General features: G+C 53.6%; 1 protein-coding gene and 1 long non-coding RNA gene across 5 annotated transcripts in view; one reads left to right on the top strand and one right to left on the bottom strand.

The window, feature by feature from the left end:
* LOC132667861 (uncharacterized) overlaps nucleotides 1–12,508 on the bottom strand; it is a 43,558-nt gene extending 31,050 nt beyond the window's left edge. Inside the window, exon 1 of the long non-coding RNA XR_009605415.3 lies at nucleotides 11,527–12,508. This is a non-coding gene — a long non-coding RNA (uncharacterized LOC132667861). The remainder of the gene's footprint in view (nucleotides 1–11,526) is intronic.
* A 100-nt stretch (nucleotides 12,509–12,608) lies between these two features.
* DACT2 (dishevelled binding antagonist of beta catenin 2) lies at nucleotides 12,609–22,367 on the top strand. Of its 4 annotated transcripts, none has more exons than XM_060617115.3 (5): nucleotides 12,861–12,960; nucleotides 13,232–15,875; nucleotides 18,502–18,607; nucleotides 19,530–19,748; nucleotides 20,570–22,367. In XM_060617115.3, the coding sequence occupies exons 2-5, from the start codon at nucleotides 15,675–15,677 to the stop codon at nucleotides 22,144–22,146; spliced, it is 2,103 nt and encodes a 700-aa protein (XP_060473098.3). In that variant the 5' UTR covers nucleotides 12,861–12,960; nucleotides 13,232–15,674; the 3' UTR covers nucleotides 22,147–22,367. The 4 variants fall into 4 exon arrangements, with proteins under 4 accessions (XP_060473096.3, XP_060473098.3, XP_060473099.3 ...); XM_060617116.3 differs by having other exon boundaries at nucleotides 12,874–12,960; nucleotides 14,479–15,875; XM_060617113.3 differs by lacking the exon at nucleotides 13,232–15,875 and having other exon boundaries at nucleotides 12,609–12,960.
* Nucleotides 22,368–23,247: the final 880 nt, after the last annotated feature.

The raw sequence follows: 23,247 nt of genomic DNA, 5'->3' as shown, positions 1-23,247 counted from the left end.
CCCTTACTGCACGGATACTGAAGCTGATGCCAGGAGAGACCACGCTGGAGGTCACTCGAGGGTCTAAGCTTGACTGGTGACTTGCAGAGAAGACGACCTCGATGTCGGAGACGCGCATGAGGACGTGAACCTCGGACTGAGCAGCTCTAGGTGCGGGGAGTCGTGGCGGCCACGAGGACCCAAATCTCCACACGCCCCCTTGGGAGAGAAGGTGCGCGGGAACTCGGCGGGTTCGTCGAGCCCTGAGGCTGTGGACCAGCCAGACCCGTGTGCCGATCTGCACACCGCAGGACTCAGAGGCCTCGGCCACGGGAGATGCTGGTCCTGTTGCCTCAAAATCCGTGCAACCCTGCACAGCTTCTGGAACGCCTAACTTGAAGATCAACCATGCCAAGCACAGGCCAGGATGCTCAGCGGTAGCAGCCGTCCTGCGTGCAGGCTGAGTGTAAAACGCACAGCCACTTAGGAAACTGGTGGTTTCTTACAAGATGAACATGTGTGCACGCGATGAGCCAGCTACCCTCCCCCCTCCAGAGACTCGGAAACACACAGCCACAGAGAGTCCTACACTGACAGCCATGGAAACACACAGCCACAGAGAGTCCTGTGCCGACAGCCACGGAAACACACAGCCATGGAGAGTCCTGCGCCGACAGCCACGGAAACACAGCCATGGAGAGTCCTGCACCGACGGCCACGGAAACACAGCCACGGAGAGTCCTGCGCCAACGGCCACGGAAACACACAGCCACGGAGAGTCCTATACCGACAGCCACGGAAACACAGCCACGGAGAGTCCTACACCGACAGCCACGGAAACACAGCCACGGAGAGTCCTGTGCCGACAGCCAAGGAAACACAGCCATGGAGAGTCCTGCACTGACAGCCACGGAAACACACAGCCACGGAGAGTCCTGCGCCGACGGCCACGGAAACACAGCCACGGAGAGTCCTGCGCCGACAGCCACGGAAACACAGCCATGGAGAGTCCTGCACTGACAGCCACGGAAACACACAGCCACGGAGAGTCCTGCGCCGACGGCCACGGAAACACAGCCACGGAGAGTCCTGCGCCGACAGCCACGGAAACACACAGCCACGGAGAGTCCTATACCGACAGCCACAGAAACACAGCCACGGAGAGTCCTACACCAACAGCCAAGGAAACACAGCCATGGAGAGTCCTGCACCGACAGCCACGGAAACACACAGCCACGGAGAGTCCTGCACCAACAGCCACGGAAACACACAGCCACGGAGAGTCCTACGCTGATGGCCACTCAGTCCATTCATGACAGCGAGGACCAGAAACGAGTCGTGAGCATATACACAGGACCATCGGCTGACTCACGCAGCACGGACCGAGGTCAGTAACGTAGCGCTAAGTGAAGGAAGCCAGACACGAAGCCTGCACTGAGGGATTCTGGGAAGCAAAAGTGATAAAACACGTTTCTAAACGAGAATTGTCCCTTGTGGCCTCTGTGCAATCCTGGCCCAGACCGCGACCCAGAACATGTTACTGAAATGCAGCGTGGGTTTCCAGACGCCTTCACCTGGTCAGGACTGACATTGTGCATGGGGGCAGTGGGGCCGGGGGTGCAGCGAAGGGGGGGGGGGTGTGGACGCGGTTCACGGGCAGGGTGGGGGGTGGACACAGGAAGATGAGTCAAGAAAGGCCAAGGAGCAGGAGTGCGGCCTGGGGCAGCTCCAGGTCCCTGTTTCTCTTACAGCAATCACCAGAAAATCCAGAAGGTTCCTGGAACAAAGGTACAGACAGAACCACTGCAGGCCTCACGGCTCCAAGAAGGATTTCCAAACAGTGCCACAGGGAAAAATACATCTTTTGTTTCCTTTTTCACAAGTAGCTTCAGCTTTTCACTGTTACTCACTGCCCATAACCTTCCACAGCCTGAACAAAAATGCCAGTGTTTTCTACTCGCTTAGCACTGAATCTCAGAAGTTGCTTTTCTTGTGATAAGCTTCTTTGGAGACTCACCCTTCCAGGATGCTATGTTTCCGGTCTCTCAAAGATTAAAGTGCATCCTTATCTTCTAGGATAACCCTCACTTCTAGTGAGGGTTTGTGACACTGAAGCTTCTGTAAAATGATAATTGTGGGCACATCCACGCGGTACTTTTGGGGACCACCGAGCCCTGGGGGTATGCACGGAAAGGGGTACTGGGGACCCCTGAATTCTGGGGGGTGTGCATGGAAAGAGGTACTGGGGACCCCTGAGCCCTGGGGGTGTATGCGGAAAGGGATGCTGGGGACCCCCGAGCCTTGGGGGTGTGCGCGGAAAGGGGTGCCGCGGACCCCCGAGCCCTGGGGGTGTGCGTGGAAAGGGGTGCCGGGTTTGGACACACAGGAAGGTGGGTGTCAGGACCCATCATCCTGGCCAAAGCACTGACACCCATTTTACTCTCAATAATTTCAATAAGCTTTAATGCGACACATAATTCCCACTTAAAGAAAATATAGCTACTATAATCGCTTCTCAACCAGTTAGGTTCCTATGCTGAGCAATTTTCTGTTGTTTTCATCATATTGCCGATGGCCCGGCACGTTACTGAGCTCTGTCACTCGCGTTAAGTGGTCCCAGATTTCTCCTATTTTACAGTATTTTTCACAACTTCTCACATCTTCAATATAGAGCCCTTACAGACCCGTAATAAATATCCCAAATGAATTCAGACAGAAGGTTTGAACAAGGAAATACCAAACACGACATACAAACATGTAACATACATGAAGAAAGATGTCCGATCTTAATATTAATGTAAGAATCACATAAGACTGGAGCGAGTGTTAATGATAACACCTTCCTGGGGGTGGGTAGGAACGAGGCACTTCTATCCAGGATGATTTAGAGCAGGGAGAAACATTTATATAAATGATGGTTATATAAATGTCCATCAATAGGGGATTAGTGAAATATGCTGTTGTATAATCACAGAATGGAATGTGTACGTATTAGCAGGAGACAGCCAAATATTAAGGAAGAAAGAGATTCGATTCACGTTAAAAATTATATTTACGCAGAAATCTCTGGAAGGGATATAATATATTCAAAACGGCGCACAACGGGGTGCACTTTATGGGCAATTTTCTCCTGCAACACATTTACCTACCTGTCATTCTACGTTTCTTTAATAATCAGCACAAACGCTAAAGTTATTTCCACATGTGGGGAGAATACAGCAGCCACCTCAGGAGTGTAGACCAAGAGCGCTGTGTCATCGGCACACAACCACCTTCCTCCAGGGCCTCCTCTGGTGGGTGGACGCACATACACCCTGCACGCCTGAGGGTACAACGTGGCATAATGTGCACAATGTGCCCACGTCCCTGGGACACGGACGACACACACAGCTTACTCAGACGACTAGACGTGGACATTTTGTAATAGGCGGGTGGATCACCGGGACCCATATGCACCACGGGACAACCGGAGGAACATAAAATACAGTCACCACCCACCATTGTCCACGTGACGGCCGGCCTTAGATGACAGTCATCTCCTGCGCTTACGTGTAATAATGCTTAGAGTACCCTTCATTGAGGACTAATTACTATAACTGAAGTTATAGGATGGCTTTATCTTCTTTAATTCGATTTCCTCCTTAAAAAAGTTTACAGACTGGGGCGCCTGGATGGCTCAGTCGGTTGAGCGTCCGACTTCGGCTCAGGTCATGATCCCACGGTCCGTGAGTTCGAGCCTTGCATCGGGCTCTGTGCTGACAGCTCGCGGAGCCTGGAGCCTGTTTTGGATTCTGTGTCTCCCCCTCTGTCTGCCCCTTCCCCACTCGTGCTCACTCACTCTCTCTCTCCCAGAAATAAATATTAAAATTTTTTTTTTAAATTTATAGATTTACTATTTTAGTCCTAGAACAAAAACAACGGTGCATTGACTATGAACACAGTGCATCCTTTTGGTTTTTAGCAGGGGACACACACACACACACACACACACACACACACTTTGCCATCCATATCTACACTACCATGTGCCACTATACGGACAGACACAGATACCTGGAGCCTTTATCACAGATTATCTGCCATCTCAAAAATCCTGGGGCAGTAAACTAATTCACCCAGGAGGTCATTGGGAAAGGAAGCGATATTAAAGTATTACTGAAATAACACTATAAGTTACTGAATACGGGGACAGAAAACAATGAGGAAATAAAGGGAATTAAGATATGACTTCATCTTTCATAACTAGGGAGACTACCAGAAGTACGTAGATCCATTTACTTGGCTACTTGGGACACGCTTTCCATGTTGTAGAAATTCAAGGTGACTCTGCAGATCAAGCCACGCCAAATCAAGGCAAAACCCCTGAGTCTGAAACAGAGCTTTCACTTTATGAGGTTTATAGTGGCTTTAGGCAAAACACGACATGGAAATTTCAGTTCTGACAGCTCTTCCTTGCTTATCCCGACCTAGTCCGTCACGCGCGGGGGCCTCTTCTCTCTGGTTTGCACGCGGGGAGCCCTTTCTTGGGCACAAGCTTCTCGGAAGTTCAGTGGGCTTCCCGCACACACGTCGTGCCTTCTTGCTCTCCACCAGGACACAGGGATGCGAGTATTGCTTCCAAACAGCTGAATCCACAGTTTACGTGGAAAAGCCAAAATACGGAGAATTCTTAAGGCACCTCGTGAACATCAAGAAAATAGAAAACTTATACGAATGTGAACTCCGACCCAGAACATCATCTTTTAAGAGTTCTGAGACCAAAAGAAGCATCATCGTGGAACGACCCCCATTACCGTACACGAGAGCCTCGCCAGACAAGTGCCGTCGCCGGCTGCACGCGGAGAGAGAAGCACAATGTGACCCCGTCCCTCCCGTGTCCTCCTCCATCTGGGACCCCGTGGCTGTCTACACACATGTTCATGCAGGGTGCACACATGACTTATTGCTGCCTCGACAGTGGGCCGCCATTGCCCTTTTTAGAGAAATAGGATCGTCTGCAGGTGCGTCAGGAGACCCTCCCCCGCCCTACAGGCAGCAGCCTCCCACCACGGCACACAGTGGGATTCCACGCACAGGAACCACACAGACGTGGGGCCAAGCGAAAGGAACGTCCACTCTCTGAGCCCTAGACACACACAAGTCCTACCGACAAGGTGGTAAAGGCTCAAAAAAATGAGATTATTTTATAGATAAAGAAAACTCTATCTGCTGACTGGCGCACTTAAGCAGTACCTAACTGCATAATCCCTACTTGCCTCTGGCAAGAGTATAATTATTAACACGGTTGATTTGCACGCATAGAAGCCAGTGTATATTTGCTACTTTATAAATGTGTCATTCCTGGGGCGCCTGGGTGGCTCAGTCGGTTAAGCGGCCGACTTCGGTTCAGGTCATGATCTCATGGTCCGGGAGTTCGAGTCCTGCGTCGGGCCCTGTGCCGACAGCTCAGAGCCCGGAGCCTGCTTCGGATTCTGTGTCTCCCTCTCTCTCTCCCCCTCCCTTGCTCATGCTCTCTCTCTCAAAAATAAATAAATGTGTAAAAAAAATTATAAATGTGTCATTCCTTTAATCAAAATAAATACACTCTTACAGTCTTTATTGAGTACTAGGTGAGGAATATCTGTAAGTTTCTTTGCTTTTCAACTTTCCCTTGATTATTGTGCACATGTGGCCATATCATAGCTAGAGAGGCTTAAAGACAAAAGGAAGCTTGTAGCTTTTATTTTGTAAGTCAAGGAGAGTCACTAAATTTTTAACTTCTTTATTTAGTTACTAGGTAATGCTTATAGAAAAATAAAAATACAGGAAGAAAAGCACTCAAGTGACCTATAATCGCTTTACCCAGATTGAACCACTGTGAACGTTTCAAGCAGATAGCCTTTCACACTCCTCTATGTACGAAATACACACACACACACACACACACACACACACATTCCTGATGGAGCCACAGTGCTTTGTAATCTGCTGTTTTGTCTTAATATACCATGAACATTTTCCATGTCAATAATCACACATTTGCTCCAGTGAACGTCACCTTCAGATTCGACAGTAAGTGATTAGCGTCAGGCCAGACAAACGGGCAGAAGGACGAGTGAGACAGCATTTCAATTCAGTAAAAAAGGGAAGTTTGTTTAAGCCAAGGTGGTGGGGCTGGGATAATTATAGAATCATACGGGGGAGATGTCAGAACCTTCCACTGCACCGGATGCAACTATAAGTTCTGGGGGGGTGAACCATAAATATGTAATATCAGAATAACGTTTGCCAAAACGCTGACCTCATGTTGAAATAGGGAAGGACGTTTTGAGTAATCATAAAAGACATCAAGGAAAACATATTAAGTGCCGACGTGTCCAGCATACCACAAACAAAGCTGGAGAGAAACGACAGATTGGGGGGGAGAGCATGTCTAGCACATCTGACAAATACCAGCCAGAACACAAAAAGTTCCTGCCAACTGACGAGACGAAGACAGACAGGCAAAGACCGGGGCAGGCAGGCCCCGGGGGGAGAAATGAAAGTTGAAACAAACACATGAAGAGTTGCTCACATTCACCAGGGGTCACAGCGCCGTGCACACAGATGAACACCGAGATACCGTATTCTTACCACGCAAAACAAGGTTTCAAAACGAAGCATCCGGCATCGGCAACGACGCGGGTTTGGAGTTTGCGTTCGCACACTGCTGGCTATTGCTCGATCCTTCTGGGAGAAAATCTGGCCAGGTTCAGATAAAAACAGAGATGCTCGCGGACGTCAGAAATTCCACTTCCGAGAACCCGGCGCACAGAGACAAAGGCAAGGCCATGTGTGTGAGAATGCTTTCTGCGCTGCTGCCGTGGCAGGAAGAAAGGAGACAACCAAAGGTCCGTCAACAGAAGCGTGACTCAAGTGTGTCCCTTCGGTGAAACATTGTTCATCTGGTGAGAGTGGATGCTGATGAAGCTCTAGGATGATGTGTGTGATGTAAGAACTGAGGAGATGAGGCGGATGATGGACAGGTGGAGAGGGAGGAGAGACAGATGGAAAGACAGGAAAAAGAGAGAGAGGTGGGTACACAGACAGTAGACAGAACACAGACAGATGATAGATAGATAGATAGATAGATAGATAGATAGATAGATAGATATAATGGATGAATGGATGGGTGGGTGGATGGATGGATGGATGGATAGACGGGTTGGCAGACAGGTGACAGAGATGAAGTGATCACGGTGGGAAGTGTCAGGAATAGGCATGTTGAAGGTGTGTGCCCCTCAGTAGGACCCATGACAAGAGCACAGAATCACTTCTGTGACATTCCTGCCTCACCTGCATGACAACCTGAAGCAGGAGGAAACAAGGCAACACCAAGGAGTGGCCTACAAAATAACTGGCCTGTAATCTTTGAAAGTGCAGCCTTGAGTCAAGAACAGTCGGGCCCCTGCCCCAGGCTCACAGGGGGCAGCAGGATGGGCCAGGTTAAACGCCTGAGCCTGGATGGGATCGTTCTGACCTGAAGGACATTAACAGGATAATTGGTGAAACCTGGTAATTAGGAACCAACACCAATTTCCCGATTTGAATTATTAGATTTTGTTTACTTAAGATAATGCCTTTGTGTGTAGACAACGCACACTAAGGTTTTAAGGGCAATAGGGCCACAGGTCATCAAAGTGTTCTCAATGGTTCTGGGAAAACAGGAGAAAGTTCTTCGCACTGCACATGCAACTTCTTCATAAGCTTGAGACTTGCAAAAAAATTGCTTAAAGGCAAAAATTTCTAGTAGATTCTGACTGTTGCGAAAACTTTGCTTAAAGGCAAAAATTTCTAGCGGATTCTGACTGTTGCGAAAACTTTGCTTAAAGGCAAAAATTTCTAGCGGATTCTGACTGTTGCGAAAACTTTGCTTAAAGGCAAAATTTTCTAGTGAATTCTGATATAAGATAGTGCATGGAGCACATGTCTTCCTCCTGAAACCAGATGAAAATGACCATAAACAACAGTGACAACAAAACCAAAGCATAATCTACATGTACGGCCACGTATGAATGAGATAAAATGCCTACCTGGGGGTGTCTGGTGCCGGGGCCACAAGGATGGCCCTGCACATCTGACTCTGGGGCACACGGAGCACCCCGGTCTGCTCTGCACTCTCTAATCCCACCACAACACCAAATTCAAGGACGATGTGCACCTTCCTACCGCCTCACAGGAAAACCGCATCCAGGAATCGTCAGCCACGTGAGGAAAGTCTACAGCATGAAAGAGCCAAAGGTAAACAGAAATACTGACACTATGCAACACAGAAGTCATTAAAAACAAAATAGAGAGTCAGTATTCACAGAGCTGCAAGAACCTACTGGTTCCACAGAATAAAAATGGTGTAACATAAAAATCATCCAGAGAATAAGGTCTATCACATTTTTAACTTTGATGGATACGTATCTTTACAGAGAACTGTGTAAATACTAATAGTTTAGACAATATGACTAAAGAAGAACAGAGGTGATTACACAAGAGCAGACAAGGGCACCTGAGTGGCTCAGTCAGTTAAACGTCTGACTTCAGCTCAGGTCATGATCTCATGGTTTGTGAGTTCAAGCCCTGCATCGGGCCCTGTGCTGATGGCTCAGAGCCCGGAGCCTGCTTCGGATTTTGTGTCTCCCTCTCTATCTGCCCCTTCCCTGTTTATGCTCTCTCTCTCTCTCAAAAGTAAAATAAACATTAAAATTTTTTTTTAAAAAAGAAAAAGAACAGATGATAAAGGGGTAAAACTCAAAAGCTCTCCTTCTTTTTGGCCGGTCTGTGTCCTTATGTGACAAAACGTGGAGGATGGTGCTTACGTAGCGAAAAATAACAGGTAGCAGCAGGTTTGCTGGTTGGGAGAGTCAGAGGCATTGGCTGAGGAGGCTGGATTCCTGACAAACACACCCAGGTTCTGACTGGCTCTCCAGGAACCCAGGAAACCGTGTTCTCTCCGGGTGTAAACAGAGGAAGATAAAGTTCCTCAAAAATGGACAAGGATTTCAAGTTCATGGAAAATGAAGGATAGGATCAAAAAAACACAGAAAATGAAGGATAGGAGCAATAAAACAGGAATAAGGTGAACGGTTAGAAAGCCAAAAAAAATACAGACCGTCTGTGAGGGAGCCTGGGGCCAGGGTGCAAACCCAATGTGAAGACCTAAGTCAGTCCTTCCCACTGGGCCCAAAAGTGTCCCCTGGGCTCAAACCCATTCTCAGGGGGCACCTGTGATAGAGGACACATTTCTCTTGTGTGTGAGAGAGAATAGAGTCCACTATTGTCCTGATTTAACAATGAGAAATGGGGAGAGGGTTAGACAAGTCAGTTAAAATGGACTTTTCGGGCCTCTTTCCCACCTCTGACACGAGGGACAGGAGACAATGGCGGAAGAAAACAGCACATGGTCGCTAAAGTTCCTTTTATCTCTCATATTCTAGGACACCCTGAGATTGTACCCACGACTTCCCCTCTCAAAAGCCAGTCCACGAGAGTCGCGCTCGTTGTCCTCTGCAGAAAGCTCCGAACACAGACGTCGTCCAAGCAGGAAAGGCAACCCCACACTTTGTTCTCAACGTTAAGACTGTGCACACAATCTAAGATGGGGCAGGACCCAGTGTTTGTCCAGGTACAAGTTCTTGTCACCACAAATGAGCTCTGAGCACTGTCAAACAGAGGAAGATGTCAGTGAGCAAAGTTAGAAGAGGTAATCTGATAAATTATAGCCAGAGTAAATAGGCTGAAGGAAAATAGATTGACGGATGAGAAAACGAACGAAAACAGAGAGGATCACCAAAGTCTAAAGTTGGTACTTTGAAAACACTGATAAGATTGTTAAACCTTTGCTAAGGATGACCAAGGAGGAAAGAGAGAAGCAGCACAAATAACCAAATGGAAAAAACAGAAAGAAAGAAAAAAGTCTGGGCAGGGAGACACATCGCTATTACAGAACATTTATGTCAACACAATTGAAAATATGATCACAATGAGAAAAACACTGCAACAAGCTGACACAAGAAGAAACAGAGAGTCTGAGTAATTACACGGCTATTCAAGGACTTCAGTTCACTATTTAAAACATTTACACACACACACACACAAACCCCAGACATAGATGGCTTTATTAATATTCTACCAAACATTTAAGAATGAAATTGTCTTAATCTTACACAAACCCTTACACTGAGTATCAAGAAGGAATATTTTCACTCAGTGCGTGAGGCCAGCATAGCATTGATTCTGAAAACCTGAGAAAAAGTTTATGAGAAAAAAGGATGGGCTGACCCAGTCTCATGAAAATGGAGGCAGAACTCTAAAACAAAAAACTATCAAACGAAATCCAGCAATATGTAAATGAGGAAAATAAGTCATGACCAGGTTGGTTTATCCAGAAATGCAAAGTTAGCTTTACTTTTGTAAATCGACTAACATAATTCATATTCATAGAAAAAAAGAAAAAAATAACAATCTCTTCCATAGTAGAAAATACATTTGGTAAAATTCAATATCCATTTTAGGTAGAAGACAACTTCCTTCATCTGATAAAACACATACAGCAAACATCCTTAATGGTGAAATGTGGAAAACTTTCCCACTGCCCCTAGAAATGATATAAGGATGCTTGAAATCATCACTTTCCTGACACTGTACTGGAGGTCTTATCCACTGCAACAAAACCAGTAGAGAGAGAGAGAGAGGTGATAGATGATAGATAGATAGTTAGATAGATAGATAGACAGACAGATAGATAGATATAAAAGAAACATAAAAGATATGAGGATGGAAAAGAAAAAATCAAAACTTCCATTAGTCACAGATAACATGAACGTATATGGAAAAAACCTAAAAAATCTACGTAAATTATTCAAGTGAATAAGTTTGGCAAAATTGTTAGATTTCTTCCAAAGTCTTCTAACTTTGTTCTTTTTCAAAATTGTTTTGTCCATTCTGGGCTCCTTGCATTTCCATATGGACTTTAGTATCAGCTTGTCAATTTCTTGCTTATTTCTATAGACTAGCAATGAACATTGTAGAAAATCTTTATAAATAAATGAGTAATCCACGTCCATGGATTAGGAAACTAAATATTATAAAGACATCATTTCTCTCCAAATGTAACTCTAAAGTTGATGTGATCCCCATCAACATACCAATAGGATTTTTGTAGAGATCTACCTGCTGATTCTAAAATTTACATAATATTGTCAAGTGCCAAGAATACTCAAGACATCCTTCAAGAACAGGTGGCGGGACAGGCTCTACTGAGCATCAACACGTCATAAGAAGCCACGATGGCCAAGACAAGTGCCAGGAAACTAATCAAACAGAAGAGGGTGTGCAAAACAGACCTAAAAACATTTATGACAAAGAATGCATAGCGAACCCTTACATCTCGATAATTAAAAGTCAACCCAATTTAAAAAATGGGTGAAGGATCTGAACACACATTTCTCAAGAGAAGATACACAAACAGCCAATATGTACACGAAACCATAGGGAGATGCAAATCGAAATCACAGTGAGACACCTTTTCGCACTTACCAGACGGTTGTAGCCAGAAGTTCAAATGCCGGCCTCCGCGTGGCAGAACTGGACCCTCCATACGGTGCCGGTGACGAGGCAAAATGGCGCAGCCGCTTCAGAAAGCAGTCTGGTCGTCCTTCAAGAGGTGGTTCTCAGTAGTTACCTATGACCCATCAGTGCCACTCTGAGGTCTGCACCCAAAAGAAATGAAAATAACTTTCAGCTAAAAACTAGCACATGAAAACCCAGAGCAGAATATTCCTAGTAGCCCAAAAAGTGGCAACAACCCAAATGTGCACCAGTAAGTGAACGGGGTACGTAACAGTGGTCTATCCAAACAATGGGATATTATCTCCCAGTGGAAAGGAACGATGGACGGAGATCACGCCACAACATGAACGAACCTGGAAAAGCCTAAGGGAAGAGAAAAAAGCCAGGCACAAAGGACCGCCTGGTGCATGATTGTATTGGCAGGAAATGTCCCGAACCGGCTGCGGAAGGATGGGGGCGCGGCGGCGGAGGAGGGTGAGGCTAATGGTACAGAGTTACTTTTTGGAGGTGAAAATGTTCTAAAACTGGTGGTGGTGACAGTTGTACAGCCCTGTGACGGTTGTGCACACACAAAGAACCATTGGACTGTGCGCTTGAAAAAGGTGAATTGTAATGATTCCTGCACAGCATCTCAAAAAAAGCGATTATTTAAAAAAAAAAAAAAAAAGACAAGCTGAGGATTCCGACTGCAGATACGCATCAGGAAGAGTGGATAACACGCTTTCCAAATCTGTAACGAGTTTACGGTGGTAACGTGGCCCTCACAATGCGCTACTGGGCCAAGAATTTATATTTTTACTTTAAACCTAAACACAACCTTTCACCGTGTTCCCCCTCCGGCCCTTTGCGGCTCTGCTGCTGGGCTCCCCCTTTTCCTTCGGTCCCCTCCGGCCTCAAGGGAGAGCTTGGGTCCCAGGGCCCCCGAGGGCGCGGGGCTCCGTCGACGGGGCGGGCCCGGGGGCGGCCGCTGTGACCTCGGGGCGTGTGCAAACACCGCCCTCCGCGGCCACCGATAGGTCCCACCCCACCTTGGCGACCTGCGGGGCGGGGGCGGGGAGAGGCGGCGCAGGAGGCCGCGCGCGCGGCCGGGAGGCTCCGAGGAGGCTCCGGGAGGCCGGGGGAGGCCGGACAGGCGCGGGGCGGGACGGGCGCGGGATGTGGGCGCCGGGGGGCCCGCCGGGGCCCGCGGGCTGGGACCGCCGCAGGGTGGGCGCCCGGCTGCGCGCGGCGCTCGCGGGGCTGCACGAGCTGCAGGGGCTGCGCGACACGCAGCAGGCGCGCGTGCGGGGCGCCCTGGCCTTGCACCCCCCGGCCGGGCCCGCGCACCCCGAGCACCCCCGCGGCCCCCGCGCGCGCGAGCTGCGGCTGGAGGCGGCGCTGGCGGCGCTGCAGGAGCAGCTGGTAAGGAGCGCGGGGCCCCGGGGCGGCTGGGGCGCGCGCGGCGGCGGGGGGCCGTGCCACCTGGTGGGGGAGCGCGGCGGGCAAGGGCTGTGCGACTGAGCGAAGGGCGCCCTTTGGGACCCCGGGGGACTGCGCTCGGTTCCAAATGACGCAGCCAAGCACCGGGATAAGGAGCCCGATTCTGAAAGGCGCCCTCGGCTGCGCCCGGGCTCTGCCTCCTTCCCGGCGCGGACGGACTCTGAGCGCGCATTGCTGTTTGTTTCACTTCCAGTGCTGCTCTGGCGAGAACGCCTGAGTCGGTTTCCCTTGGCGGCGGGGGCTACGTGGGGCAGACCCCGGATACCAGGCGTCCCTGCTGCGTAGGTTCAGGGACGACATAGCCAGCGTGCAGAGCGCACCCCAAATTGTCCCCGCATTGTGCTCAGGTTAAATGGGATCGCGTCGTTGAAAGAACACGTTGAGGAAAAAGCTTGTATCCCATGAAAGCGTCAACTTTAAATTGCAACCTGACCTGGGAAATGAGGCGTGTTCTCTGCAGCCCAGAGGCCGTAGGTAGAACCGGGGACCCTCTTAGGATTGCTTGGCCTTTGTGTCTTCTCCTTGGCCCCCTCCAAGTGCCAGCTCCTTTTTACAGGACTGAAGACACTCGTCCAGGTTTCAGTCCGCTGTACGCTTTCACTTCGTCCCCTGGAAACAACTCAGAATTTTTCCAGTATTGCAGTATTTTTTTAAAGGAAAAACAGAAAGGCTGTATAGAAAAATTCCTATCTGATGGGAGTTAATTCCAGGACTCTTAAGTGGAATTTTCTTTTTTTTATAATTAGAAATTCAAATCTGTTCTGTGTAAAAGCTGCTTCCTTAACAAAGCAGCCTGGAAGGATCTGCACCCTCACTGTCAGCTTAGCTCAGGCAGGTGACGGACTTGTTAACCGTTCCTGGACTCAAGAATCCGGAAGTGCAGTGTCCTGAGATGCCTGCCAGGACTGCGGTGGGTGGGCCGGGGGTCGGTCGTCTTCCCGAATTGCAGATTGCAAAAACGAGGTGGCAAGATCGGAAAATCCAGAGCCTGCCTTTGCAGACCGGCCTCTGCCTCCGGAGCTGCGGCGGCACAGAGGGCAGGGGTGGGCTCTCAGGGCGGCCTGCTCTCCCGTGGCGCCCGCCGCGCTCGGCAAGCCGGTGGTCCCCGTGACCCGGAGCTCGGCGCACAGCGGCCACGGACGTGCAGGACGGTGTGCTGGAGTGTGGACCTGCTCCTCACTGTCGGAGGGCAGCTGGTGGTTAAGTAACACACAGATCAGCCTTGTGAGTCGTCAGCCCCCGGTTTCCAGTGCCCTTTGGAAGAGATCAAACGGGGCTGGGGTTTTTGTTTAATTTTTTTTTTTAACGTGGCCGCCAGAACGAACACGCGGACTTTGTCTTCAGACGGTGCTTGGCATGGGTTGCGTGATCAAAAGAGAAGAGGAATTGCTTTTGTGTGACATCAGCTCAGGGCTTAACGCTTTCACATCTTTCTCGCAGGGAAAAAGGTAGGAGTATTACCAGTGCCGTGATCAGAAGCCTGTTGTGCGCAGCGCAGTTGCAGGGAGACCTCACGGCTGGGGGCCAGGCCCACCCGGCGTGGACCCCGCGTCACCGTGCAGGCGTGAACGCAGGAAGGACGTTTATCTGACCCTCAGCGGTCTTGTCCAGCAGGGGTTCCCCAGGAAGCATTGCTCGGGATTTGAACTGCCATTAGGAACCCAGCAGGTTTGCACGTTAACGCTTGCCGAAATGGCTGTACCTTTTTAATTGCGGCATCTAAAGTCTCCAAAGAGCGCGGGGTAGGTGCCTCGTGGTACTTGGGGGGCAAATAAAGGAACAACTTCTGTTGCTCTAACAGAAGAGAACATTTCCCGTCCCCTCGTCTGCGTCTCTGATGCCCCGTGACCTCCGGTACTCCGCGGCCAGGCCTGTGCTCATCTGTTCATATGTTCAGGGAGATTCCTCGTTGCCTGAGAAGTGGCTGCTGTCCCCATCTCCGCAGGGGTTAGGTGCCCCGCAGCGCCCACAGGGTCGGGGATGCCCCAGGGGAGGCTGGGAGCTCCAGCTGCCACCAGGAGGCGCTCCGGAGTCCGTGGGAGAGGTGCCCTCCGGTGGAAGCTGAAGAAAGGGTTCTGAGGACCCTGCAGTGAAATCTTTTCCGGAAGAATTTCCCAGTAGTTGACTTGGCTGGTTGTGACTTGTCCTAACAGAGGCAGCGTGCGATGATTGCTTTTCACTGGCGGGTTCTGGCATTAAATATACCGCAGGAGCGCGCTGACTCTGCAGCTGTGAACATGATGTCTGGGATGTTCCCTGGACCCGCCATGCCTGCTTCATGCACTCACAGGGAAATGAACTTGCTCAAGGTCGCCGGTGAGGGCAGGGCATCCACAGGACCGTGCGCGGCTTCCGTCTCTTATCCGTGAGGCTGATGTGTGTGTGACCCTGGAGCCTTTGCTGTTGATCGACGGACCTCTTTTCAAGCTGGGTAGTGACGCGTCCCTGCCCACGGGGTGCGTGTGCTAGCCACGGAATTCCTGTGTGAAATCTTTCCTTCGCGCAGGCTCAGCTTTCAAGGAGAGAATAAAGGGGTTCTAGAGGCCATCGCTTGTCCTGAACTTGAGGGCAGATGTCAGTTTTTACCCTTTGAATCTGCCTTAAAGGTTTGAGAAGACAACGGTGCTGAGTTGCGGATGGCAGGCAGGAGGAACAAGCGGGAACCAGGCCGTTCTCCCGCGGTTCACAAAGCAAGCATTTCAAAGGAAGGGATGAACCGAATATTTGTTTTTAATGGCGTTCCCTGGATGCAGTTGTCAGACTTCCTCATGGTCACAGAAAGCCTTGGCGGGAGGCCTGTCAAGATGCAGGTGCCCGGGTGTGGCCGAGAGTCTCAGGTGAGGGGGATGGGGGGATCCCAGGAACCTGCACTGATGCCCAGGTGATCCCCGTGCCCGGGGAACCGTGGCTGTGCTGTCCTCACCCCAGGCCCCTTTACACAGCTTTGGGGGGACTCTGACACCATACTCCGCCCTGATGGTGAGCCCGAACGCTGGGGACAGGGCTGGGGAGGACGTGACCCCAGCGACTTGCAGGCTGCTCCGAAGAGAATCCACGTGACTGCCACGGTCACGTTCACCCAGCACCAGCGTGTTTGGAATGATGTTTTCCCTGCGGAAATACACGGGTGGAGATACTCTGCGGCCGGCTTGCCATGGATTATGCTTTATCCTGGTCTCAGAAGGGACTTTTGACTCTTTGCCCAAAGTTAGATGCCAAGTAGGAGTTAATGAAAAGCTGAGACATAAAAACCCCAAGTGAGGGAGGGACGGGGGAAGGGTTAAGGAGGACGGTGTAAATCCGGAATGGTGAAGCCCTGTAGACGTTCAGGGCCCTGAGGATGCGGTAAATCATCTGTGAATACCCGGGACCCTGTGTGTCCGTGGCCTCTCGACATTAATCAGAAACCACCCACTGAAGGCCTGGCTGGCCAAACATTAATCACAAAGCAGTGAATCTCAGCACAAGCACACGGGGCACTTTTTTCTTTTTGGAAAGGGGTTCAGAGAGGGAGGAAGAAAGCCAACTGGGGCGTCCAGGGTGATCTCCTCCTTCAGAAGGATGAGAGCACGGTGATTTGGAAGAGAAGAGGTCAGGTCGATGCTGGTAAGGGTCGAGGTATGACCTGACAGAGCGACGTGGTTGATTTCCCGTTGCCACTGACAGGAAAAGAAAAGTCATTTGCAGTAAAAATCTACACTAGCCCCTTTGCCCGATCTAGTATTCTTTATGTGAGAAGCCCATCTTTGCCTGGCTCTCTCTGCGACTGACGTTCACCTGGGTAACGTTTCCCTTTGTAAAAATAATCAAGGTAAGAAGCCAGGATGTTTAGGCTAGACTGGATGGTTCTGGGATTATCACGTTTTTGTTAAATTCAAGTCTGGTCTTTGCCGTGTTGCCTACTTACAGACCGTGTTACGGCTGTGAGACTCTTGCTGTAACACTTGGAGCTTGTTCTGAGAGCCCTGGTTTGGGTCCTGGTGGAAAGGGGAGCTCGGCACGGTGGCTCAGGACGCACCGGGGGCAGCATCAGGCCCTGGGCTTCTCCCCCACTTAACCTCCCGGGGGCTGGGCTTTGAACACTCCGTGCCCACGTGACTCCCTCGTCGGAAGTGCACATTACTGCCGCCTGCCTCTCCCTTGGACTGAGTTCTCACGGTATTGGAATTGCTGGAATAATTCATTCCCCTGAGTCCCGTAATTGGGGGCTCAGGGGAATTGTTCACTTTCTATATAAAAGTCTGAAGCACAATCATTTTCTCAAACGGGGCGAACCACGTAATTACATTCATTAATTATTTGCCTTAAACTTCATTGTTGACGAAAACAAGAAATTGGCCCAGCAGACCTTGAAAACGGTGTTGTTTTATAATCGAAAGAAGGAAATCCGCGTTGGTTAAACGGTCAGTGCTCTGGGTGTCCCGCACGTACGTTATCTACGTGTGCGAACATGTGTGAGTACAGACTATGAGTATTAACCACGTACACGTGTTACACGGGTGTTACGTAAATACACACACACAGGTGTGTGGCTGACGCTCGTAATAACCCATTTTACGGCTGGGGAAGCTGAGGCCTGGAGGGGAGAGAGCCTCTGAAGGCAGGGCTAAGATGTGAGCCTCTAAACCAAGGAGATTTCAGGCAGATCTTGAGGCTCATTGAGTGCAGGCACTGTCCTCTCCCGCCGTGCCTCTGTCCCTGTCCCTGAGGGCTCCGTGAAGCCTGGAAGGACCTGTAAAATGGGGTGTGGGACACATGCGGAAGGGGGACTTTTTCTCTCCGGCGGGGGGGGCGTCCTGTCAGTTTCAAAAGTGAGAAGGTCACCCAGGGTCTGCTGGGTCAACGAATACGGCAGTGTGGGCACCAAACTCCAGGTCTGTTACCCGTGAGCATGAGAAGGTAGCTTCTTGCATAAAACTGAGGACAGCAGCACACACATCCGTGGCGTGTGCCGGGTGCCGCTTTTTAAAAAAAATTTTAACGTTTATTTGAGAGACACAGAGAGAGTGCGCGCATGCGTGGGGGGAGGGGCAGGGAGAGAAGGCGACACAGAATCCGAAGCAGGCTCCGAGCTGTCGGCACAGAGCCCCACGCGGGGCTCGAACCCACGAACCGCGAGACGGTGACCTGAACCCAAGTCATGGAGGCTCAACTGACTGAGCCACCCGGGCGCCCCAGGTGTGGTTTTGGATCCTGACTTTATGCTCGTAGACTGTATCGGTCTGTCCTTATAAAGACATGCCTAACTGGGAACTGCTGATTTTTTTAAGCCTGCCGTTGAGGGGGGACAGAGGTGTGAAGAGGGAAGGGTCGTGGACATTTTCCTCCGGTGACCAGAGAGCAGGGGACTGGCTCCGAGGGAGCGGTTTAAGCCGTATGCCCAGTGCAGACGTCACGTGCGTGGGGCCCGCGCTCGGCTTCTGTACTCAAGACGGTTTTCTCTCCCATGCGGTCCCTTCGCAGGCCCGTCTAAGACGCCGGGACGTCGGCCTAAAACCCCACCTGGAGCAGCCGGACGTGTGCAGACCCTGCGGCGAGGCGGCCGACAGTGACAGCAGGCCCAGCTCAGGTAGCCCGCGCGCCCCCTTTCCGTCACCCCTCCTGGGCCCCGCCCGTGTCCTCAGCCCGCCCCCGGCGGCACGGCGCCCGAGCCGGGAGGCCCCGTTACCGAGGGCTCTTGAAGATGCCACACTTCTCTCCTGGCACCTAAGTGTGCTTCGGAACCCGGGAGAGTGTGCACGTGTGTGTTCACGGAGAGAGGGCCTGGCACGGGAAGCGCTGCTTCTGACGGAGGAAGGCTCGCCAGCCCCTCGCCTCTCCGGGCGGAGACGATTCAGGGTCTGCTCGGGCTGGGCTCACCGGGAGGTGGCGAAGAGCCGTTCCATCCGGCTCAAGCCTGTGTGACCTGTCACAGATGACGAGGAGCTGCCCCGTGTCCCTTACTGTGAAGCTGCAGGGAAATCGTTCCGGAGCCATTGTCCAGGGCACGTAATCCCATCTGTCCAGACGCTGGCTCGCGTGGCAAACCCAGGGGACCACGTCCAGCACTGGATGCCGTCTCTTCCTGTTGTAAACTTGCACAACCACGGCCTGGCCTGGGTGTGCAGTGTGTTTGGCAGGTCCGGGCTGGGGGGGGGGCCCCCGGTGGCCCCCTCTGATTGCCACGTGGGATGAACCCCACAGCACAGGGGAGGGAGGGAGAAGGATGCCAGAGGCCTGCCCCGCAGGGGCCGGAGGTTAACGGTCACGGAACAGCCGCTCGCCGAGGAGGGGGGCGAGTGGTGGGGCGTGGGGGGCTCCCACTGGCCTGCTCGTGGGGCAACAGTGGACAGTCATGGGGAGCACTCCCGGGCATTCAGGAGTCCCCGGCCACCTTCCCCAGGTGCCTGCCTTGACGAGATCCCAAAGCCCCCCCGGCACAGGGGCGTCCTCGGGCAGGAAAGGGGCCGCCGCCCGGGGGAGCGCTGACCGCCTCCATCCACCCTGTCTAGGCTTCTACGAGCTGAGTGATGGTGGTTCCTGCTCCCTGTCGGCCTCCCGCACGTCCGTGTGCAGTGACCGCGTGTACTCCTTGGGCACTTTGCTGCCAGCTGACCCCACGGCCAGGCCCCGGTCAGCCGACGACACCACCGTGCATGGAGCCCCCCTGCCCACCTGTAGACCGCAGGCCACCGAGGAGGGCGAGTGCCGGCCTAGGCCGGTGTCTACAGGTAAAGGAGAGCCAGGAAGGCGGGAGGCCCCACTGCAGGGGGGGGGCAGGGGGGCGGGCGAGGGGGCGGCTGTTGCATCACTGAGCACTGAGCCGGAGCCCTGTCTGCGTCTGGCGCTGGGCTCGTCCCACAGGTGCCCCTCCGAAGTTTCTGCGGGCTTTTCTTGGTGTTTCGATAGACAGGAATCAAGGGCCCACTTCCGTTCGTTACAGCAAGGCCAGCGTGACCAAAAGCATTCTTTCTTATTATGTGGACATCAGAAAGTTACTGTAAAAGTCCTTCCGGAACCTCACACAGCCTGACGGCGCGTCTCCGTAACTGGAGGGGGCTCAGGACCCAGAGCGACGCGGAGAGCGTTCATTTCCCACGTGGATGCCCCCCTCGCCCAGGCTCAAGGGAGAGTCTCCGTTTTCCTTTGGTCCGTCCCGAAAAGAAAAGGCTTCATCTTTGGGCCTTGTTAGCTTTGTAGGAGCAGACCCGGCCTAGCCGTGCCCGGTGGTCCTGGTGGACCTTTCCACGGTCTCCTCTCCGTCAGCGCCTCCACGGAGGGGGGGTCCGGAGGCCCCCCGCGCGGTCACAGGCGCCCGTCTCTCTGGGCACCTGCAGACGCGGGGTGAAGGCTGAGTGCGGGCTCTGCCGTGCACCTGCGACGGGGAGGCCCTGGGAAGGGGGCGGAGCTAGCAGCCGGCGAGACCCTTCCCCAGCCCCCCAGGCCCACACGGGGCACTGCGCCGGCCTGCTGCCCGCCGGGCAGGAAGTGACACTGGGGCTGTGCTGGGTTCTCCCCGATTCACCTGTGTGCTCGTCCTTCTCATTCCCAGGTGACCTCGAAAGAGTCCTGCCGTCTGCGGTGGTGCCCCAGAAAGCCAGCACAGACCCCACATCCGCGACCCTCCTCTGCCACGGGATGGGGCTGCCAGCCCACGGGCCGGACCCCAAGTACCGGCGTGACCTGGTGTCCACGGGGGGCAGGGAGGTGTACCCGTACCCCAGCCCCTTGCACGCTGTAGCTCTGCAGAGCCCGCTCTTCGCTCTGCCCAGGGACGCCCTGCACGCCGACTCCCAGCCGCCCCCTAGGAAGCCCCCTCCCGGCCCCACAGGCCTGTCGATCCCGACAAGACCTGTCCTTGAGGCTGGCCCTGCTGCAGCCTATATAGACAGGCTGCTGAGGCTGCGGGCCCGAGGGACCCCCGCGAGGAGCAGTGTGGGTGAGCAGGGGCCCCCAAGACGTGAGGGGCCCCCATCCCCGCAGGCACTTGGTGGCCAGAGAGCAGACGGTCCAGACGGCCTAGAGAAGCTGGTGTGCACCCCGGGGAGAGCAGGAGCGGGAGGGCTGGCCCAGAGAGGGGACGCCAGCAGGGACCGCCTCGAGCAGCAGGGTGTGGGCACCCCGCGCCCCAGCAGCCTTCCAGAGGGGGGACCCAAGCCCTCCAGTGGCTGCGTCCGTGGGGACACCGTGCTGGGCTCCCCTCTGCCGAGGTGTGGGCGTGCCCAGGTGGCCGCCAGCGGTCAGGAGAGGACAGTCCTGTCGCCTGCCAGGAAGGCAGGAGGAGAGAGCCCCGCTCTGGCCCCCGAGGGGTGTGGCCGCCCCCCATTTGCTGTCAGCGGAGCTGCTCTCCTGGGGCTAAAAGCAGGCACCCCCAGGACAAAGGCTGTGAAGATCAGGAGAGGGGCCAGTGACAAGGTCCTGAGGTTTGGGGGGCAACCGCCAGCGGGGGGTGCCCTCGCCACCCCCCAGCTGCCTCCCGAGTGGGGGGCCGGTCTCAGGAGGAGGCCCACGCTGGCCGGGGTGGCGCCCAGCCGGTCCTGCTCTGAGCCCAGACTCTACCCCGTGCCCTTCCTGGTGCCCCTGCTGGTGGCCCGACGGGAGGGCCGCGGGGGCCCCGCGCTGGCCTTGTTCCCCTCAGAAGCGGCTGCTGTGGCAGCCGGGGGGGAGGCACAGAAACAGCGCCGGTGGCTGTCCTCCGTGGAGGTCTCGGGTGGCCTGGGGCCCCACAGGCCGGCAGTGAGCAGAGGGGGCGGGCAGCGGCCCGCGTGCGTCCGGGCCAGGCCCAGGCTGCCCCCCCGGGCCCCCCGCGCCAGGAGCGAGTCAGAGGGCTCCGAGCACTCTGCCGAGGGTGCCTCCCTGCCTCTGTCCGCTGCCACCGAGACCAGCGAGGACGACAGGGCCAGCGACCACACTGCCAGCTGCTTTGGGGACAAGGAGTCCAGCAGCAGTGACTCAGAAGGCGGGGCCTGGCCTGGGGCGCGTCCCCCACAGCTCCCGCGGGCCCCAGCTGCCCGCAGGCCGCCCCTGCCCCCCGTGCCCAAAGTGTGCCGGATCAAGGCCTCCAAGGCCCTGAAGAGAAAGATCCGGAGGTTCCAGCCGGCGGCACTGAGGGTCATGACCATGGTGTGAGGCCCGCAGGAGACGGCCCGGGGCGTCCCCGCCCGGGCCAGGGAAGCCGTCCTGAGGAACCGCGATGACAGCACGCGACCAGCCCCAGCAGGTGGACGGCCGACCAGAACTTGGGAAAAACCCTAAGAAAACTAGCCAAAGCGTCTGTGGGTTTGTGGACATTCATGTAACACGCAGCTAGTTTGAGGATGTGGTTTAGAGATAAACATTTTAAAAAGCAACTGGCGTGTTTTTTTTTTAATTTTAATGTTTATTTAGTTAAAGTCGACCAGCGTGTGCGTGCGAGCAGGGGAGGGGCAGAGACAGAGGGGGACAGTGGAGCCCACGCCGGCTCTGAGCCGTCCGCACAGAGCCTGACACGGGGCTTGAACTCACGACCATGAGGTCATGACCTGGGCAGCCCATGTGCCCCAGTGACATCTCAGAACACAGAGGAGGGCCTACGAGGGTGCCGAGGCGGTGCCGTGAGAGGTGCAGGGGCCGCTTCCTGCCGAAAGGGGAAGAACGCAGGCTGTTCCAAAAGAGAGATCCAGGCACGTCTGTGAGTCCGGGTAGAATTCCCACTGTGCTTCCTGGAATCTGCTTCGTCACAGGTACGAGGGCCTCCCAAGCTTAAGATCTGCTCTGGTAGCTAAAGACGTCAAACAAACGCACCCTTGATGGGGTTTTATTGGAAAACATGTTGCACAGGGTATCTTATAAGGACCGTCTCATTGTCCATCGTGGGGCACAAGAGGTGGCAGGCGGGGCCCTGGAGATGGGGCACACAGTCAGAGGGTCCAGCACTCCCCTCCGTCTGGGCGGCGTTCAGGGGTGTCCCCAGGCTCCCCTCCGTCCGGGCAGTGTTCAGGGTGTCCCCAGGCTCCCCTCCGTCCAGGCGGTGTTCAGGGGCGTCTCCAGCGCTCCCCTCCGGGCGGTGTTCAGGGGGTGTCCTTAGGCTCCCCCCCGGCTCCCCTAGCAGGCCTTCCTAGGGAGACGGCCGAGGGTTCCACGTGTGTGGCAGGTTCTGCTCTGTCCTCATCGCTGCTGTGCGAAAGGAGCGTTGCACGATTACAGGATTGGGTGCACGGTTTAGATCGGACACGCGTCTCCCGTCCTCCA

The sequence above is a fragment of the Panthera onca genome, chromosome B2 (assembly GCF_046562875.1).
Source record: "Panthera onca isolate mPanOnc1 chromosome B2, mPanOnc1 haplotype 2, whole genome shotgun sequence".
NCBI classification, from domain to species: Eukaryota; Metazoa; Chordata; class Mammalia; order Carnivora; family Felidae; genus Panthera; species Panthera onca.
The sequence above is the reverse complement of the archived record's forward strand: the minus strand, read 5'-3'. Positions and strand labels throughout refer to the sequence as shown.

Coding starts and splice junctions, on each gene's coding strand:
- DACT2 (XM_060617113.3), top strand. CDS start 12,715: ATGTGGGCGCCGGGGGGCCCGCCGGGGCCCGCGGGCTGGGACCGCCGC. Junction 12,961..18,501: donor CGGCGCTGCAGGAGCAGCTG/GTAAGGAGCGCG, acceptor GTCCCTTCGCAG/GCCCGTCTAAGACGCCGGGA. Junction 19,749..20,569: donor GCCTAGGCCGGTGTCTACAG/GTAAAGGAGAGC, acceptor TCTCATTCCCAG/GTGACCTCGAAAGAGTCCTG.